The 19,386-nt window shown below is 43.3% G+C and overlaps 1 protein-coding gene across 1 annotated transcript in view; it reads right to left on the bottom strand.

The window, feature by feature from the left end:
* Positions 1 to 19,386, bottom strand: part of PTPRE (protein tyrosine phosphatase receptor type E) — a 97,942-nt gene that overhangs the window by 3,723 nt on the left and 74,833 nt on the right. Inside the window, exons 6-19 of the mRNA XM_077784745.1 lie at positions 18,194 to 18,284; positions 17,887 to 17,963; positions 17,745 to 17,781; positions 16,666 to 16,763; positions 14,905 to 15,024; positions 12,739 to 12,899; positions 9,617 to 9,752; positions 8,499 to 8,648; positions 7,388 to 7,481; positions 6,555 to 6,631; positions 4,190 to 4,324; positions 2,524 to 2,649; positions 1,658 to 1,818; positions 870 to 1,005 (exon numbers count right to left, since the gene is read on the bottom strand). Of these exons, the coding sequence (XP_077640871.1) occupies positions 870 to 1,005; positions 1,658 to 1,818; positions 2,524 to 2,649; positions 4,190 to 4,324; positions 6,555 to 6,631; positions 7,388 to 7,481; positions 8,499 to 8,648; positions 9,617 to 9,752; positions 12,739 to 12,899; positions 14,905 to 15,024; positions 16,666 to 16,763; positions 17,745 to 17,781; positions 17,887 to 17,963; positions 18,194 to 18,284 (1,599 nt within the window). The remainder of the gene's footprint in view (positions 1 to 869; positions 1,006 to 1,657; positions 1,819 to 2,523; positions 2,650 to 4,189; positions 4,325 to 6,554; positions 6,632 to 7,387; positions 7,482 to 8,498; positions 8,649 to 9,616; positions 9,753 to 12,738; positions 12,900 to 14,904; positions 15,025 to 16,665; positions 16,764 to 17,744; positions 17,782 to 17,886; positions 17,964 to 18,193; positions 18,285 to 19,386) is intronic.

The following is a 19,386-nucleotide window of genomic DNA, read 5'->3' as shown; positions in this document are numbered from 1 at the left end:
GAGGGATGTGGGAAAACCCAAATTTAGATTATTGAAAAAGCATCACTTTCCTTCAGCAGCTGTGGAAGAAAACTCCACAGCTTCTCTGGAATTCCATCCCAGCATCCCACCCATCCCTCTCTCAGGCTGAGCATGGATAATCCATTTTTTCATCCCCTTTCATCCTATCTGTGGGATGGAGAAAACATCTCCCCAGAAAAAGGGTTTGAGACAATTGTTTCTAAAGAGTGAATGGAAGCTGCTATGGAAAACAAAAATATCAATATTTTTATGTATTTTCAAGTTCAGAAAAGCCTTAAAAAAATTTTATATTTACTCAATAGGGAAAAGCATCTGGACTAAGCTTCAAATAGTAGTTGTAGATGACCTGGAGGAAAACCTTAAAAGATTTCAAACAAGTCAGAGACATTTCCAAGGATTTCCACATCCATGGTCAGGCTGGATGGGGCTTGGAACAGCCTGGGATAGTGGAAGGTGTCCCTGCCCATGGCAGGGGTGGGAATGGGATGAGCTTTAAGGTCCCTTCCAACCCAAACCATTCTGGGATTCCAATGTATGCCCAAACATTTTAAGGTAAGAAAGAACAACTGATAAACAGCTTGAAATCCATTTACTTAATATATTTTACCACCTGCAACACTCAAAATACATTTAGTTTCACTGCCTCAGGTTCCTAAAAAACAGAGAATATTGAACCAAATTGCATTTTTAGACATGCCCTAAAACCCCCTGTAAAACCCTCATTATGCCTTGTACACACACATCCACCATGCATCATTTATGCCAACCTGCAAAAAACCCTTTTACTCTCCTCTCCCAAGGATATTTACACACAGAATTCCCTTCCAAAGTCCTGGAAAATCCCATACCAGTGTCTGCACCATGTGTGGCCTCTGCAGCCTCAAGCTCTTCACAGCCTGGAACACGTCCAGGAGCCCCTCAGCCTTCACCCGTTCCAGGATGTTGCTCAGGGCAATGAAGGTTCCTGTTCTCCCTGCTCCAGCACTACAATGAAAACATAAAAACACTTTTTTTTTTTGGGCATGAACTGGGATAAAAATGGGAAAAGAGCATTGGAATCTGATATGCAAGGAATTCTTAGAATTTTGGGCCTGGAAGCCAAAGCTTAAGATTAAACACAGTGTTTGAGCTGAGACCTTGGAAAAGGCTTCCAAACACAGGTGCTAGAAGTGAGAATGTGGATTTATAGTTTAAAGCAGAGACACGTTAAACTAAGAAAAGTTAAGAGTTTTAGAGTTTAGGATGTAGAAAAAATAAAAGTAATAACAGAGGCAAACACGTAGAATGAAGTACTGTACATGAACATGATTGGATAAGAAAGCCGACAGTGTAGCATGGGTCCGTAACACAAAATATTTAAGGATTGGGTCAAAAACATAAATATCTTTTATTTTATTGGTCAATAAATCATTCAAAAGGTCTTGTAACTAAGGGTCTTGTGACCTTTTGAACCATGCAGTGAAGATGTGAGCCAAACTCACCTTCCTGCCTGTGCAGAAGATAGGAAAAATAAATGGCATCACCTAAAAAGCTCAGAGGTCCTGCCTCTGACTCATTCAAAATTCCTCCAAAAACCCCCATAAAAGAGGAATGCCAGGGGCAGGGAAGAGCCAGGCTGAGGTGCAGAGGGGCTCACCTGCAGTGCACAGTGATGGGGTGGTTCCCTGTCTGCTGCTGCTGCTTCTGCACAGCTGCAATGAGGTCGATCATGCCCTTCCCCTCGGCAGGAATCCCGATCTCCGGCCACCCGTGGAAGTGGAACTGCCTGACCAGCCTGCTCTGCTTCTCCTGGTTGCTCTGCCAGCAGGAAAACATCCTTCAGCCACTTGTTTCTCCCAGGTGCAAACACAATTCCTGCCTGGAACACGGCAGCAGCAATTTTGTGCTGCTACAGGAGAGTATTTGCAACCTGGTCCATACCACAGAAAGGGCCCTGGTGATTTTATTTCCAGTGATATTCCATTATTCTATCCTGGCAGCTCTGTTTCTAAATCCCCCACCCACTGGTAATTTCCCACTACAATTTTCCTTTGACTTGCACAACTGTTTCCTCTGGGAAGGACTTAGGATGCACTGGAAGTGCCCAAGGCCAGGTTGGACAGGGCTTGGAAAAACCTGGGATCATGGGACGTGTCCCTGCCCATGGCAGGGGGTGGAGTGAGACGAGTTTTAAGGTTCCTTCCAACCCAAACCCAAATTTTGTGAAAAATCTTGAATCTAATCTTCTTTGATCCCTATGTGGGAGATGGCAGCAAAATCTAGGAATAATAGCAACAACAAAACAGTTAAAAAACCCCCAAAACCCACCCCCCATATTGCAACCATCTGTTTTACTGATCAGAATTCTCATATTTCATATAAGCTTCCTCTTAACGTCAGCTTTTGATTAACCACATTTAAATTTAGACAGAAACCCCAGAATTTAAGATACATAACCAGATTTGTAAATGCCTTCTGATGGGGGACAAAACCCCCAAAACCGCTGGAATTTTAAAGAATTACCGGATTATATGTGACCAGGAAGTCCCTCACACTGAAGGCATCCATCAGGCTGTCACTCTTGATTTCCACCGTGATCTCTCCGTGAGTCACGGAGCCCTCTGATGGCCAGTACTGGCAGCATTTTTCCTGCAGAATCCAGAGAATTCCAAATATTCCTTGATTTATTTTTCCCACTTATCTACATTGTCATGAATCTCTGGCATAAGAAGTGACATCCAGCATAATAAGTGTCTTCTAAACACTAAGAATACAGTGATAAAATATTTCTCGAATAGAAACCATCATGATGAAAAGGGCTCAGGAGGCCCAGATAGCAAATATTGCTTTAAAACAGAGTAGAATAATAAATAGAATTCCTGAAAGCATGATAACGTTGTTAAAAATCTTCCAAAACCACCAAGAAAAAGCTTTTCATAACACCCTTGCTGAACCCAGAATTTTCAAGCTGCAGCACAGGACTCTTTAATTAATTAATGACATTAATTCTCATATTTAAATCAAATAAGGAATTAATTATTGTATTTTAATCAAATTAGGGTAGGCTCAGAATGAGCAACAGGAGCTTTTACTGGGACAAATGGGATAAAAGTTTATACAAAAGTTTGTTCCCAAATCCCAAAACTGTCTCGTGTCAAGCATCCCTTGATGCAAACTGGAAGCTTTCAAAAATCACAATATTCTGCAGGTTTTTTTGTTTCCTGACAATTCCAGAAAAGCAGCAACTCTGCCTCACACCAAAGAGTGAACAAGTGCTCATTTTTGGAAAAGCCAAAAAAACCACCTCAGATTGCTGGAATTTTTAGGCAAAAAATAAAAATAGTTTTTCCAGTATTGATGCTCGTGGTTTGCAGGTGGGAAGGGGAAGTGTGGGGCTGCAGGGTGGGCACGTGTCAGATCAGGCCTTTTCTGACCCAGACCTGGGGCAGCTGAGAGGCCTTTTGAAACCTTTTATTCCATTTCCAGTCTTGTGTGGAGGGTGGGTTTGTACAGACATTATCATTCATGCCACCATAATCAGAAGCTATTTCATAAGTACAATTCATTATGAGGTTTTCTTGACCTATCAGCTTTTCTGTAAATGCCTTAAAGCCAATCTAAAATTACCCCTCTTGGGTTGTGGAAGAGGTTTTACTGTGACTTCTGAGAGCCAGAGAAAGTTTGATCCTTGTGTACCCCTGAAAGAATTTTCTACCAAAGTCATTGACATAAAAACAAAGGAAGAAAGAAGGATAAATAAGAGAAACTGCAAATGTCTATTCCAATGAGCACTTTGTCTTTCCTGACCACTGACTAGTTTTGTAAGAATGTATAAAAACTCCTGTAAGAATACACAAAACTCCTGATGTGTTTTTTAAGAACGTATAAAAAGCATCCATGCTATAATAAAAACAGGTTTGAAGCCTTCTGAAAATGGAGCGTGCTGCTTTGGATTGTCTCCACCTCAACTACAACAGTGGCTACAATGCATCTTTCACAGTTCTCTATCTCCAAAATATCCAGTCTTATTTGCAAGGCCACCCTTTGAAACTCGTAGCTCCATTTCTCTCTCAACAATGCCATTTCTATTCCACGGCATTTCTAAGCAGCATTTATCTCAAGGTTTGCACACTGTGTGGAGCCTTCTGCCAGGCTTTGAGAGCTCTCTGCAAATCCATTTCCCACCTACCTGCTCCCTCTCCTGGACCTCGGTGAGCATCACGATGGTGTGGCACTTCCACTCCCACACCATCCTCCAGAAATCCTCCACTGTGTGAGGGAGGGGGCCCTGGGTGGCGATGAAATAATCCTTCTGCCGATAGCCCTGCGGGAAGAGAGGGGGTCACCCTGGGGACGGGGACAGGGAGGTGCTCAGGTGCCGGAGCCCACCCTAGATCAGGGTGTGGTGGAAAAATCTCTCCTCCAACCCTGCTTCCTAAGAAAAGCTCAGCAGTCTCTGTTGTTGGGTCTCAAGGCAGTTTATTGCAAGTTATCTAAAAGATTTTCTTCTCAGGCAGAGGCACACACACACCCTGACATCCTCTCTGACCCCGACTGCTTCTTCTCTCCCACCCAGGGCTGCTGCTGTCTTTTATATGGTACATTACGTGTTACATGGTTACAGTTTTCCCAATGCCTATTACCTATATTAAATGGTGATTTTCTATCTTTTATATGGTACATTACGTGTTACATGGTTACAGTTTTCCCAATGCCTATTACCTATATTAAATGGTGCTTTTCTATCTTTTATATGGGACATTACGTGTTACATGGTTACAGTTTTTCCCAATGCCTATTACCTATATTAAACGGTGCTTTTCTATCTTTTATATGGGACATTACGTGTTACATGGTTACAGTTTTTCCCAATGCCTATTACCTATATTAAACGGTGCTTTTCTATCTTTTATATGGTACATTACGTGTTACATGTTTACAGTTTTCCCCAATGCCTATTACCTATATTAAATGGTGATTTTCTATGTTTTATATGGTACATTACATGTTACATGCTTACAGTTTTTCCCAATGCCTATTACCTATATTAAATGGTGATTTTCTATGTTTTATGTGGTACATTACATGTTACATGTTTACAGTTTTTCACAATGCCTATTACCTATATTAAATGGTGCCTTTCTACTCTAAACCAATCTGTGAGTGCCAACATCACCAAGAACATGGAGGTAAGGAAGAAGAAAGAGGAAGGACAGAGCAGACCCAAATCCCAAATCCATCTTAAACCCTCTGACCCCCATGTACAAAACCAAAACCCCCCTGTACAGCACTCAAAAATTCTTCCCTTTACTTTGTGACTACTTCTACTATAATATCTAATCTTTTGTGATTTCTTCTTCTTCCTGCAAGGTTGGTAAATCATTCCATGGCTCAAACCCAAAATCACAGCTGTTTCCAGCTGCCTGCCAGGGTCTCAAATGCTTCTGACCTGGGCCCGGAACCTCCAAAAATGTCTGAGGGACATTTTGAGTTCCGACACTCAGAGGACATCACAGCTGAGATGGGGGCTTCTACTCCAGGGAACAGCCTCAGGCTGCACCAGGGAAGGTGGAAGTTGGGCATTAGGGGAAATTTCCCCACAGAAAGTGTTGGCAGTGCCCCTGGAGGGATTTAAAGCCACATGGAGGTGGCCCTTTGGGGACATGGGGCAGTGGTGGCCTTGGCAGTGCTGGGGGTGGTTGGACTCGATGGTCTGATGGAGCTTTTCCGACCCCAGCGATTCTGTGGTTCTAAAATCTCCCCCAAATTCACAATGCTCAGGTGAATTTCTCCAGTCATGGCTGAGGGGATGAGATTCTGCAGGACCAGATTCCAAAAGGATTATCACAATGTCAGCTTCCAGCTTTCTCTACAATGAACTTCTGCCTCAAGTTTTGAGGTTCAGCTTTATTTCACAGAATCAATGAGGCTGGGAAAGACCTCTGAGACCATCCAGTCCAAACTGTGCCCCAAGCCCAAGGCTCTGAGGGCCACATCCAGCCTCTCCTTATTTCCATGCAGGTGTGACCTGTATGGAACCCACAACCCTCAGTCACTAACGTGGTTTTACTGCTTAAGGACACGTTTAATTCTCATATTTCAACAAAAACAAGACACAAACCCGGCTCAGCTTCCAACAGGAAGCCGGGAAGAAAGCTTGGAATACATCCAGCTCTGCTCAAGGAAAGCCTGGCTCCCAAACACTGTCACAGCTTTTCCCTGTGCTCAACACTGACTTTTCTGTTTCTCAGAAAAGCAAACATTTACACCTGTTAACCTGACCCAGATAATGGAATCACCGGCTGTAATTGTGCAGCTGATTTGTTTGGTCAGAATTTAATAAAAGATTTGGTTTACAAATCTAACAAGGTTCAAATTGCACAACCATTTAAACTGAAATTAAAAACACCAGATAAGAAATGCATTTGGAAACTCCCATAAACAAAGCTCATGTTCTTTGCAAGCCAAGCTGATTGTGCCTCTTTAAAAGACCTGTCAGCAGCAGCAGAATCTCTGATTTTAAAAGGAAATGCACGAAAATGTTGTTTACTTACATCTATGAAGGAAGCATTGATGTAATCTGTGTACTCCTGCCCTCTTTTCATGGACAGAATCACTCTGTTAAAATCATCTGAAAAAAAAAAAAGCCTGGGCTTAGTTTTGAGTCCAGTTTAAAAAAAGTCTAGTCTTAATTTTGAGGCCAGCCTTACTTTTGCCATCAGCATATGGAAGAACAAACCCCACCCAATCTTTTCTGTGAAATGTTCATTTTCAGGTGCAAACATTCCAGTGCTGCTCAGATTGTGCATGGAATCACACAGGAAAGGGCTGGTTTAACAGGTGAAACTGCTGAGTTATTTAATCCAAAATCCCCAATTGTAACAGATTTTTCAAGTGATTCAGTAAAACCCAATTCACGGGATGTTTTACAGATGAGTTTGTAAGGGGAGCTGTGTTCTGAGCTGAGCTGGCTCTGCATGGAATCACACAGAAACAGGGTGGTTTAACAGATGAGACTGCTGAGTTGTTTAATCCAAAATCACTACTTGTAACAGATTTTTAAGATGATCCAGTAAAACCCAATTCACTGAATCTTTTCCAGATGAGTTTGTAAGTGGAGCTGTGTTCCGAGCTGAGCTCTGCATGGAATCACACATAAAAGGGGTGGTTTAACAGGGGAAACTGCTGAATTATTTAATCCAAAATCCCTGACTGTAACAGATTTTTAGGGTGATACAGTAAAATCCAATTCACTGAATTTTTTACAGATGAGTTTGTAAATGGAGCTGTGCTCTGAGCTGAGCTCTGCATGGAATCACACAGATGCAGTGTGTGCTCCTGGCAGGGATTTCTGGCATTTCTCTGGAGATGGAAGCTGGGCTCTTACAGGGGATGATCTGGATGACTCTTGCTTTCTTCATGTTGGCCGGGAGGTTGCCAGTCCTCATGTTCTCCTTCATGATGCGGACGTTGGTCAGCTTCTGCAGAGAGCACACAGGGGCTGAGCACTGCCAGGGCTCTCCAGAGTTAAAAAATCACTGCCACCCTCACAGGGAGCCTGCAGCCACTTCTTTCTCCTGGCTATGGAAACTCAGAAGGAATAACAGTCCCAGAATCCCAGAATGGTTTGGGTTGGGAGGGGCTTTAAATCCCATCAAGTGCCCACCTTGACTGTGCCAGGCTGCTCCAACCTGGCCTTGGGCACTGCCAGGGATCCAGGGGCAGCCACAGCTGCTCTGGGCACCCTGTGCCACAGCTTTACACCCTCCCAACCAAAAATTCCTTCCCAATATCCCATCTAACCTTCCTTCCCTCAATACTGTTAATTCTGGAACTTGTTCTCTATCATCAAACTTATGTTTACATCATTTTCTTTACCCAGTTCCCAAATTCTGTTAAATCAGTCCTTTAAAGCAAGGGGATAGCTCCAGCTAACACCCAGATAAAACTATATAGGAAATAAATATTTTACCGTAAGGAAAATCATAAAATAATTCTAACTATTCCCTCAGGGAACTAAAACCATTTAAACAATGATCACACACAGCCAGTGGGGTTTTCTTCATCTGGGGTTTCTCCACTGGTAAGAAATGGGTTATTTGGGGTTTTTTTTGAGGTTTTTCTCCAGCCCTGTACATTCCCTGCTGTCAGTCACCTCGGGGTTAACAATCCCACTGGGATGCAGATTAGGAGCTCCTAATCCAGTTTCCTCTTCCAGCACTATCTGATCTGGCAACCTGCACCACACCCAGAGAATCACTCCACTTTTCTTGTATAAACAAACAAAAAGCCTTTAGGGAAAGGCCACAGAATGACACAGCTCTGAATGAGGGAACTAGATTAAAATCTGAATTTAGGGAACAGGATGTTCAGCAAGGCCCCATTCACAACAACCACCAAATAAAACAACTTCTTCCCTTTTATGCACCTTTAGGGTTACACTTTTATCCTCTTGGCTTACATCTTGAAAATCCTATGGGAAAGATTTCCACACTTACTTTAAATTCCTCTTCCAGGCCTATTTTGACCAGGTTTGGGGCTGCATTGTGGGAAGTCTGGAGGTGTTTTTCCAGGGATGACACATCCAGCTCCGTGTCACCGTAGAGGTAGTACTCGAGTAAGGCTTGGTAAATGAAGGAATATTGCATCTGGACGGGACAGAGAGGAAGAGGAAGGGAGGGAAATGAGGAATTCTGGGACTTATTTAAAAATCACAGAATGGTTTGGCTTGGAAGGGACCTTAAATCCCACCCAGTGCCACCCCTGCATGGTCAGGGACACTTCCCACTGCCCCAGGTGCTCCAAACCCCAATTTCCAGCCTGGCCTTGGGCACTTCCACTCATACCCTGTGACATTCTACTCTCATGTGCATGGGAAAACCTGGAAATGACTCCTAAAAGTATTTCACAGTGGTCTTCCTCACCTTTATCTTCTGCCCCACCCCTCATCCTTTACTGAGCTTTGTGCATTTTTGAATTAGAGAATCCCAGAATGATTTGGGTTGGAAGGGACCTTAAAACTCATCCACATCCCACCGCTGCCATGGGCAGAGACACCTCCCACTAATCCCAGGTTGTTCCAAGCCCAAATTTTCAACTGTTCTATGTGGCAAGCACATTTTTGTCCCTCAGAGGATTTTTCATAGAGGTGCACAGAGAGAAATGAAAAAGAAAACAATTTCTATTTCTGCTCCTTGTTTTTCCCATGTGGAATGTGTTTGGAGAATTGTTTCCCTGGGGTGATGCTTGGTTGGATTTTGGTGAGGATTGTTTGAGCCTGATGGCCAATCCAATCCAACCCAACCCAACCCAATCCAATCCAACCCACCTGGGGCTGGGCTCTTGAGTTGGGTTAGAGTCAGAGAAAGTAGTATGTAGTTTTAGTACCCTCCTTTTATACAGTATATTAATGTATTTTAGCATAGTTATAATAAAGAAATCATTCAGCCTTCTGAATTGAGTCAGACATCAGCATTTCTTCCCATTGGGTTCTCCTGCATTTACAATAGTCCAACAGCACGGGACACGCTGGGCTGCCCAACAGAGTGGGAATCCAGCAGCATTCCCTTCTCTGCCCAGGAAAAGCTGGAATTTGGGGCGACTGAAGCGCACTCACATCAGTCTGGACCATCTGGGGCCGCTGGTTGCGGATCCTGGAGACGAACTCGAAGACGTCGACCTTCTGCTCGGCGTGCATCATGTCGATGATGGCGTCGATGACGATGAAGGTGCCCGTGCGCCCCACGCCCGCGCTTGGGAGGGAACAAACACACAGAAACACCCCTGGAGCCACCCACATCTGCAGGAACTGCTGCAGCAGCGAGCCTCCTGCTCAGACTGGACTGAAATGCTCGATGGGAAACATTCAATCTCCCGGAATCATGGAATGGTTAACGCTGGAAAAGCGGCCTCAGATCCTGGAGTGCAGCTGTTCCCCCATGTCCCCAAGTGCCACATCCACAGGGCTTTTAAATCCCCCCAGGGATGGCTTCCACCCCTGAGGCCTGGCCCAATGCCACGTCACTCAGCAAAGAAATTCACAGAATTCCAGAATCACCAGGTTGGAAAAGACCTCCAAGATCACTGAATCCAACCCAGCCCCAACTCCTCAACTCAACCCTGGCACCCAATGCCACATCCAGGCTTTGTTAAACACACCCAGGGATGGTGACTCCACCACCTCCCTGGGCAGCCATTCCAGAACTTTATCATGCTTTCCATAAAAATTTTTCCCTAATATCCAATCTAAATCTTCCCCTTTTTCATTTTAACAAGGACAGCAAAAAAAGAGGGGTGCTTTTAGCATAAAACCCCAGCTCTCCCCAGCTGATGGCATCAGAATTACATTTAAAAACACATTTGAAAAGAAAATCTGCTTGACTCTCTTTAATAATTCAGGTTAAGATAAAATTTCAACTATTCTTTTAGGAGTTTTTAGCTTCGCATTTCCCAACGTTGCCATCCCTAACCACTTCTTGGCTTTTATATCCTTAAAAGCCACGAGAGGGAGCACAACTGTTAGAAATGACAAAATTCCAGCGACTTTCGGCTCTTCCTTCCAGAGGAAAAGGGCATGGCATCCTGTACTAGTCATGAGGAGCTCTCCTTTAACCTCTGGGCAGTTTGCTTGGCTGCAGCGGCCACAAACACCTCCAGGAACAGGATAAAAAGGTCTCCTCTCCCCTCATGAGCTCAAAAATACACAGCCATTCTCAGCAAGGCAACATTAGGTTTCCAATAAGACCAAAAAAAAAAAAAAAAGCGTTTGTAGTACAATTATTTCATTTCCACACTCACTTTTACCAGCAGGGAAACCAAAACTCACGAGCTCCACTATTCCAGAGGTCGGAGGGACGATGGAGATTCCCTTCCATCCATCCATGCTGGCTCTCTGGCACCTCAAGGAATCCCCCTCATCTCCCAGTGCCTTAATTCCCACTCAGAAGAGATTGTTCTCCTCCTGACAGCCCTGGAAGCCACCTCCGAGCACGGACCTGCCCTCCCCAGTTCTCACTGGTCCCTCACTGCTCATTCCTGGAGGTTTCAGCCCAGCTCAGCTTCCTCGCTCCCTTTCCAGCCATGATCCCTCTTTACACATCCCTGTTCCCTCCCACGGCTCCCAGAGCAGCTCTGGATTCCATCCCTGCCAAAGCTGGTGATTTCCCCACCCTGGGCATCCACCTCAGGAGCTCCCTGTCTCCATCCTTGGCCTGCTTCGTGCACTCCCTTACTCAGCCATTCCTCACAGTCCCTCCCCACCCACTGAAAAAATCCTCCTTCCAAAAAAACCTATTTCTAAAAACTTACAGAACACGAGAACCAGCACAAAATCCTGCCAATTCTCATTTTCACTCCTTGACTCCCAAATGCTCAATCAGTGTTTTATTCACTTTTTTTCACTTCCCAAACCTCACTGGACAGCTTTTGGCCGGGATGGCCGGGGCAGATTTTCCTACAGGCTCCCTAAAAATGGATGGTTACTCACTGCTGATGGGCTTCCCTTTCCTTTTCCCAACAATTAATTCAGTGGTGTCACATCCTGAGCTGGGAGGGAAGTTCAGTGTCACCTCTGTCCCCCTCCATTTCTCACCCTGACACACACAGCAGCCTTGCTCTGCTCGGCTGCCCCTTTAGATTTCAATCTCTGCAGGTACTGATGAAATTATTTTGTATTTTCCTTGCTTTTGGCTTTCCTTCTGCTGGTTAAACCAAGCACAGCATTTCCTGCTGCTGCCAAATAAAGCTCAAGCCCAGAATGAGGCTCCACACACAGCAAAGAGCTGTAAAAATATTCTCAACTGACACAACTCAAATCTACTTTTCCCACCTAAATGGTTTTTTTATTCATGACACCTGGGGGAGAAGGTGAATCCCAGCAGGACAAACACCCTCATTTTCTCTAGCACACATTTCTAGGGAGTATTTCTAGCAAGGAATTTTCAACTTTTTTTGCCTTAAAAACAAGATGCAGACAGCCAAAGCTGTTCTTTTCTTTTCATCCTGCTCTTGTGCTCTTTTTACTCTAACTTTGCAATGACAATTGCTCCTGAAAAGCCACTTCCTGCTCGGGGTGAGCTTACAGCTGCTCTAGAAATTGCAATTATTCTCTTCCAACTGTTTGAGAGTTTGGTTTTAGTTTCATTAAAGATTTCAACAGTTTAGCAGCAGGACGTGCCTGTGTGAGTGACCAACGAGTGGAATTGGTTCTGGATCGGATGAAGCACATTTTTTAAATTGCAGCATTTAAGTCTCTTGAATTCAAGTCTTTCTTCCAAACTTTTCAGGCATTTCATGGCTAATTTCCATAAAAAAACTGCAATTTGACTGTGGGAGAAGTGGGGGATGAATTCCCAAAGCAGCACTGAGTGGCAAAGGCCACAGATTTCTATCACCAGTCTGTTTTTCCGACAAAGAACAGATTTATACCAAACAATGGAGAGCCCTCATAACAAAAACCCTAAACAGCAGCACAACAACTTCTGTTTGAGTATTAAACTGACAGCAAAGACAGAGCTTTGGAAATTGTTTTTACTCTCAGCTCTCAAAAACTCAGCAGATTATTACCCTTGAATATAAATATGTGAGTAAATATATCTATAAATATAAATACATATATAAAATAAATATAAAATATACATAAAATCTTAAAAAATATATTAAAATATTTTTTAAAAATCTAAATATATATTAATAACTCCAGGCCAAGCCACAAGAATGGTCTGAGGAGCACATACATACCTACAGTGAACAACAATTGGTCCAGCATGGGCAGGATTCAAGGTTTTGACTTTTTTCAGGAATTTCAGCATGCCAATAGGTGTGAAAGGCACCCCAAAATCCGGCCAGCTGGTGAAGTGGAGCTGTGTGACAAGCCTTGGAGCTTTGCATCCCTCGTGGAGCTGCAGGAACACCCAGACTCTGAGGCTGACATCTCATTTTCCATGCAAAGATTAATGAACAAACTGCCATGGTTTTTATTTATGGATTTATTCCCCGCCACACTCTGGGCCTGACTCGGGGATTTGGAGTTTACAGTGTGTGTAAAACACAAACACTATGTAAAAACACCATTTATTTTCAGTGGAATAATCCCAGGATAGGATTGCAAAGAGTGAGACAGAATCTTCCAAATAGCCAAATTGTGATAATTCACTTGTGGGGGATCTTGGAAGGAATTTGAGATGAGATCTCTGAATTATTTTATTTGATGAGGTTTATTTTTCTTATCTTCTACACAGGAAGGTGAGTTAGGCTCACATCTTCACTGCATGGCTCAGAAGGTCACAAGACCCTTAATTATAAGATATTCTAAGGAGTTATTGATCAATTAAACACTGCCAATAAGGATATTTATGGTTTTGACCCAATCCTTAAATATTTAATCTTATGGACCCATGCTACAGTGTGAGCTTTCTTAGCAATCATATTATCACACAAACCACAGTCCTGCATTCTAAACTTTGTTTACCTCTGTAACTAATTTATTTTTTCTATATCTTAAACTCTAAAACTCTAAACTTTCTTTTACTTAGTTTAACATGTCTCTGCTTTAACTTATATATTCACATTCTCGCTTCCAGCACGTGGGCTTGGAAGCCTTTTCCAAGCTCTCAGATCAAATCCTGTGTTTAATCCTAAACTTTGACTTAGAATTAAAGTTCTGAGAATCCCTTGCATTTCAGATTCCAACACCAAATATATCAAATTCACTTTTTTTTTTTTAATCTGTGCATTTTTTCCCCCACAGATCCAGTCCCTGCTCCTGTGCTGGGCAGTCCCAAGGCATCCCTGGGCACAGAAATCCAGACCCTCTCTGAGACAGGAATTGCAGAGGATATTCCTGGGCACACACCCCTCTGCACCCACAAATTACCTGCCTGTGAGAAAGCAGCTCTATTTTTTACATAAATAAATTTTAATAAAATAATAAATAATTAAATTATAATTAATAATAAATATTTTAAATAATAAATAATAATTTTAATAAAAAGATAAAAGGGGCAATAAATACTGTTGGGTGGGTAGTTTTAGTTAGAGGTACATTAGTTAACTATAATATTTTTTTAAATATATTTTAATGTATTGATTACATACATATTTATAAATATTATATATATTCAAAAATTGTTTAAAATTTGTTTATATGTTTTGGGAATTTTTTAGTCTGGTTTGATTTCTGACTGGTGTAGAAGTGATTAATTGGTTTGTTTTTTTTTTGAGGGTTGTGTGTTACTTTTTCACAACAGCTTTTGGTTTTGTGGTTTTAGTAGTTGGTACTTACTGATGATTTTTTTTAAATGTTATTTAAGTATATAGACAGTATCACTTTTTCTACAGGTATGTTTGTTTTTACTGTTACTTACAAAACAAAAGTATTACCTATTATTTGATATAGTTATTTTTGTAAAAGTTAAATGTATAACACATATTCTAATATTTTGCAAAAGTTAAAACCGTAATATATTTACTACACTGCTCATAAACTAAAATATTGTTCATAAAAGATGTTTTGAGAATCCAAGTTCCAGACCAGACTTTGAGAATCGAAGTTCCAGATTGGACTGCTCATAAACTAAAACACTGTTCATAAATGATGTTTTGAGAATCCAAGGGGCCAGATCACAATTATTATATTAAAAGTAGTTATAAATAGAAATTATTATTTTTAGAAATATTATTATTATTAATAATATGTTTTAAAAATTGTGATTAGCAATTGACAAAAGTTAATTTACAAGAGCGAAAGCCAACAACCACGTATTTATTTAGCCTCACTCACGATGTAATTGTCGGCTAAAATCAGCCCAATTTCTAAAATTTGGATTTCTCAGATAGCCTGGATTTCGTGCACGGGAGGATTTTTGGTTTTGGGATGCTGCCAGGCTCCCCCAGGCCGAGCCTCACCGAGTGCACGCAGAACTTGCGCACGGTGTAATCCACCAGCACCACCGAGTCCTCCACGGACACGCGCACGCCGCCGTACGTCCAGCAGCCCTGCTCGGGCCAGTACTGGAAACACTTCTCCTGCAGGGAAACACGGAATTTCAGAGCCAAGCAACGGGGATTTCAGAGACAAACCCCGGGAATTTCAGAGACAAACCCCGGGAATTTCAGAGACAAGCAATGGGGATTTTAGAACTAAACCCAGGGAATTTCGGAGCCAAGCACGGGGGATTTCAGAGCCAAACCCAGGAATATCAGAAACAAGCACAGGGAATCTCAGAGCCAAATATCAGGAATCTCAGAGCCAAGTATCAGGAATCTCAGAGCCAAGTATCAGGAATTTTATAACTAAACCCAAGGAATTTCAGAGCCAAGCATGGGGGATTTCAGAGCCAAACCCCAGGAATCTCAGAGCCAAACCCAGGGAATTTCAGAGACAAACCCAGGGAATCTCAGAAACAAGCACAGGAAATTTCAGAGACAAACCCCGGGAATCTCAGAACAGAATCCATGGAATCTCAGAGCCAAGCACGGGGAATGTCAGAACCAAAACTCAGGAATGTCAGAGCCAAGCACAGGGAATTTTAGAACTAAACCCAAGGAATTTCAGAGCCAAACCCAGGGAATTTCAGAGCCAAACCCAGGGAATATAAAACTTGGGAATTTCAGAGCCAAGCAAAGAGAATTTCAGAACCAAACTCAGGGAATCTCACTGCCAAGCACAGGTAATTTGAGAACAAATCCCAGGGAAATTCAGAACCAAACTCAGGGAATTTTAGAACTAAAACCTAGGAAATTTCAGATCCAAGAAAAGAGAATCTCAGAGCCAAACCCAGGGAATCTCAGAGCCAAACCCAGGGAATTTTATCTCCCTGACTTTGCTTTCACTGCCCAGCACTCCTAGCTGGATCCAGGGAAGGTGAGCACAGCTGTGAGTGTGCAGAGCTCCTTTTCTGGCACAACTTCAGCACCCTGCTACTGCTTCTTAAACTGATGCAGAGAAGGTGAGAACAGCTCTGAATTGTTTTTTAACCAGCTCAGCCCCCACAGCTTTTGTTTCAGTTTGGCAGCTTTGTTCAGGGTGTCCAACTGTGGGGGCTGCCAGGTTCTCACTCTGATTTCGAGCCTTAGCTGCAGACAGTGAGAAATTCAAATCAGGAATATCCCAATTTAGCAGTTCTGGCTGCTCCCACTGGGAATTAATTGGTCCTCATGGCCTGGCTGCTGTTGGAGCTTCATCCAGCAGCACTGAAAGTGCAGGAGAATTAAGTCCAGGAGGAAAACAAGGAGTGCCCATTTTAAAACCAATGGGGACAGGAAGGAACAGCAGCACCCACACAACACAGCAGCTTTCATTTCCCTTTGTTTGGTTGACAAACTGTGAATTTTGAAACCCAACACTCAAGAAAATGAGCAGAGTTTTTATCTTCACTCCTGATCAATCCCATCCACAAGTGCAGCCTTACACTGGGATTAAACCACAGGAGTTTTTCTTTGGCTCTGGGCTACGCAGGGCACAATTGGCCATCAGAATTTTCTCCTTGAGACCACCTGACATAAATGGGTATTTTAGAAATGAAAACTACATTTTGGAGCAGAAACTCAGCTGTGCTGACAGGGCCAGGGCAGGAAGTGGTGAGAAATGCACCTGGTCAGACCCTGAGCAGCCAGCACTGCTGCTGGAGCACAGGGACATCCCGGAGCAGGGCGACAGCTCCTTACCTCCTTCCTTTCTTTCAGGTTGGTTAGCATGACAATGATGGCTGATTTCTGCTCCCAGATCATCCTCCAGAAGTCATTGACTGTTTCCTGCTTGGGTCCTGCAGACAGAACAGTGAATGCTCAGAGAGGGGATGGGGCAGACCCCAGAGCAGTCCCACCCTGCCCTGGGCACCCACCCACAGCTGTGCTTGCTACACCTGCACAGCTTTGCAATACACCACATTTATTTATTTATATTTATTATTTATTTCTGTATTTATTTATATTTATGTGTTAAATAACCCCTCCCATGTTTTCTTTTACATAATATTGCACTCAAATCAACATTTTCAGAAGGAATCTGCTCTCTTGAAATATCACTGATAGAATCACAGAATGGTGTGAGTAGAAAGGACTTTAAAGATCATTTAAATCATTTAACCATTAATTTTCCACCCCTGCCATGGGCAGGGACACCTTCCACTGTCTCAGGCTGCTCCAAGCCCCAATGTCCAACCTGGCTTCAGAAATTTCCAGGGATCCAGGGGCAGCCACAGCTGCTCTGGGCACCTGTGCCAGGGCTGCCCACCCTGCCAGGGAACAATTCCTGCCCAAAATCCCATCTAAATCTACCCATTGTCAACTTAAAGCCATTCCCTGTGTCCTGCCCCTCCATCCCTTGTCCCCAGTCCCTCTCCTGCTCTCCTGAAGCCTCTTTAGGCCCTGAAAGATTCTCTAACACATTAATTCTTAAATATTATTTAATCTTTGAACTTGGCAGGAGCAACATTTGGAATTCCCACTTGGCAGCTCTCCCCCATGCCCAGGTCCAAGGTTCCCTTGGAATGGATCATCAGGAGACACCAACTTCTGGCAAAGAGGGTCAGGAGGGGGAAATGAGCCTCTGCCAGAGCAGAGCCTACAGAGCTGCCCAGAGCCATTTGCTCACCTCACACACACCTCAAATTCATTTCAGCTGGAACCTCCAAACCCAGCCTCACCCTTGACCACCTGCAGCTAAAAATAACCTTTCAAACACATCTACAATTAAATGCGCTCAGCCCTAAGCTACAGAGAAGAGAGAAATGAGAAGGAGTTACCTTGTGCTGCTATAAATTTATTCTTTTCTTTATAGCCCTGTGGAAATAAATGTCACAGCAGTTAAAAGCTGAAAGGCCAAGGTGTGAGAATTACTTCTTGAATGCCCCAAGTTTGGCCAGCTGTGGGCAACTCTCAACTCACATCTATATATGATGCATTAATGTAGTCCGAAGGTGGGACTCCATCAATTTGGGTCAAAATCACTCTGGAATGATCATCTGAAAGAAAAGAAGGACACTGGCCACTTATTAAATCTGAAATATGGTGTTTCCTTGCAAGCAGAAGGGCTGGAAAAGCACAAAGTTCCCAAACCACAGACAACACTTGAACAGCATTTCTAACCAGGGAAGTTGTCATTACTTGAGTATTTTCAGCACATGAGCACTACCAGCAGCCTGCTCAGTGCCAAAATTAATTGTCTGGTTTAAAAGAAAAGTGAATGGCTTACATGGCAGGATGTTGGGATATCTGTTCTTCTCCCTGTTTTCTTCCTTATTTGCCATTTCAAACGTTCCCTGCACATATCCAGATGTTAATGACTGAAAAAAAAAATATATATATATAGAATTAATGTGTTAGAAAACAAATAATTTTGACTGCACATGGCTTAGGGTAAATTTGCATCCAGCAGAACTAAATATATTTCAACTTTTCCCCCCAGTAACTTTAATTCCTTTTTAACAGGCAACTACATCCTGGCAGGTTTGACTGGGGAGAGAGAAGGAATTTTTCCCCTCTGAGATCACAGTTATTTAGCAAATTGTTCAACGTGCCCCTCATTCACTGCTGAGGACATCCCACACCCAGCATCTGGTTCAGCTCTGCAGGGGAAGGCCCAGCCCTGGCTGAAAAGGAGGAAAGGAAAATAAATTTGTGGGGTTTTTATGTGGTGCAAGTTGAGTTCCGAGTGTCAGTGAGAGCTGAGTGCAGGTAAAATTAGTCTGGCTTAAAAAAAAACCCCAAAACAGTCATGGAGGGTTATAAACCAAAGGAAAAAAAACCAAAAAAACAAAGAGGGTGAAAATGAAAGCAAGGAGGTGCCCAAGGTGGAGCTGCTCCACAGCTGAGATGCTGCCACTGCCAATGGACCAAAGCAGAACTGCATTTTGAGAAGTTCTTTAAGTGGATTTCATGAAGTTCCTTAAAATGAGCTCCAAACCCCCAGTGCCAGCAGGGCGGATCCCACTGAGGTAAAACCCCAGCAGTTTGGGAAGTTTGGGAAGGCACCAGCACCTTCTGCCACTCCTGTACCTCCCCTGCCCGGTCTGAGTCACACAGGGAAGGAAAAACGTGGTCAGGGAGGCAGAGCTGAGAGGGGCAGAGAGCAGGGCTGGAATTCCCCAGGCTGCAAAGGCTGCCAGGGTGCCACAGGAGGAGAGGGGGGCACGGCAGCCTGATCCTCCAGCACACAGCAAATTGTGCTCTCGTGGCTTTGGTTTGTTGGGGCTTTCATGGCACGTGAAGAATGGAAAAGAGAGGAGGTTGAAGGAAAGCTGCTGTCAGACTGCTTAATTCTCACCTGAATGAAGCCCGTGGCTTTCTACCAGCCCATTTTGCTGATCAAAGTACATTCACGAAACACAAAAACGAAATTTTTGTGTAAAAAGAAAGAGAGGAAGGTGTCCCTGCCCATGGCAAAGG

This window comes from Lonchura striata, chromosome 7 (assembly GCF_046129695.1).
Source record: "Lonchura striata isolate bLonStr1 chromosome 7, bLonStr1.mat, whole genome shotgun sequence".
Classification (NCBI taxonomy): Eukaryota; Metazoa; Chordata; class Aves; order Passeriformes; family Estrildidae; genus Lonchura; species Lonchura striata.
The sequence above is the reverse complement of the archived record's forward strand: the minus strand, read 5'-3'. Positions and strand labels throughout refer to the sequence as shown.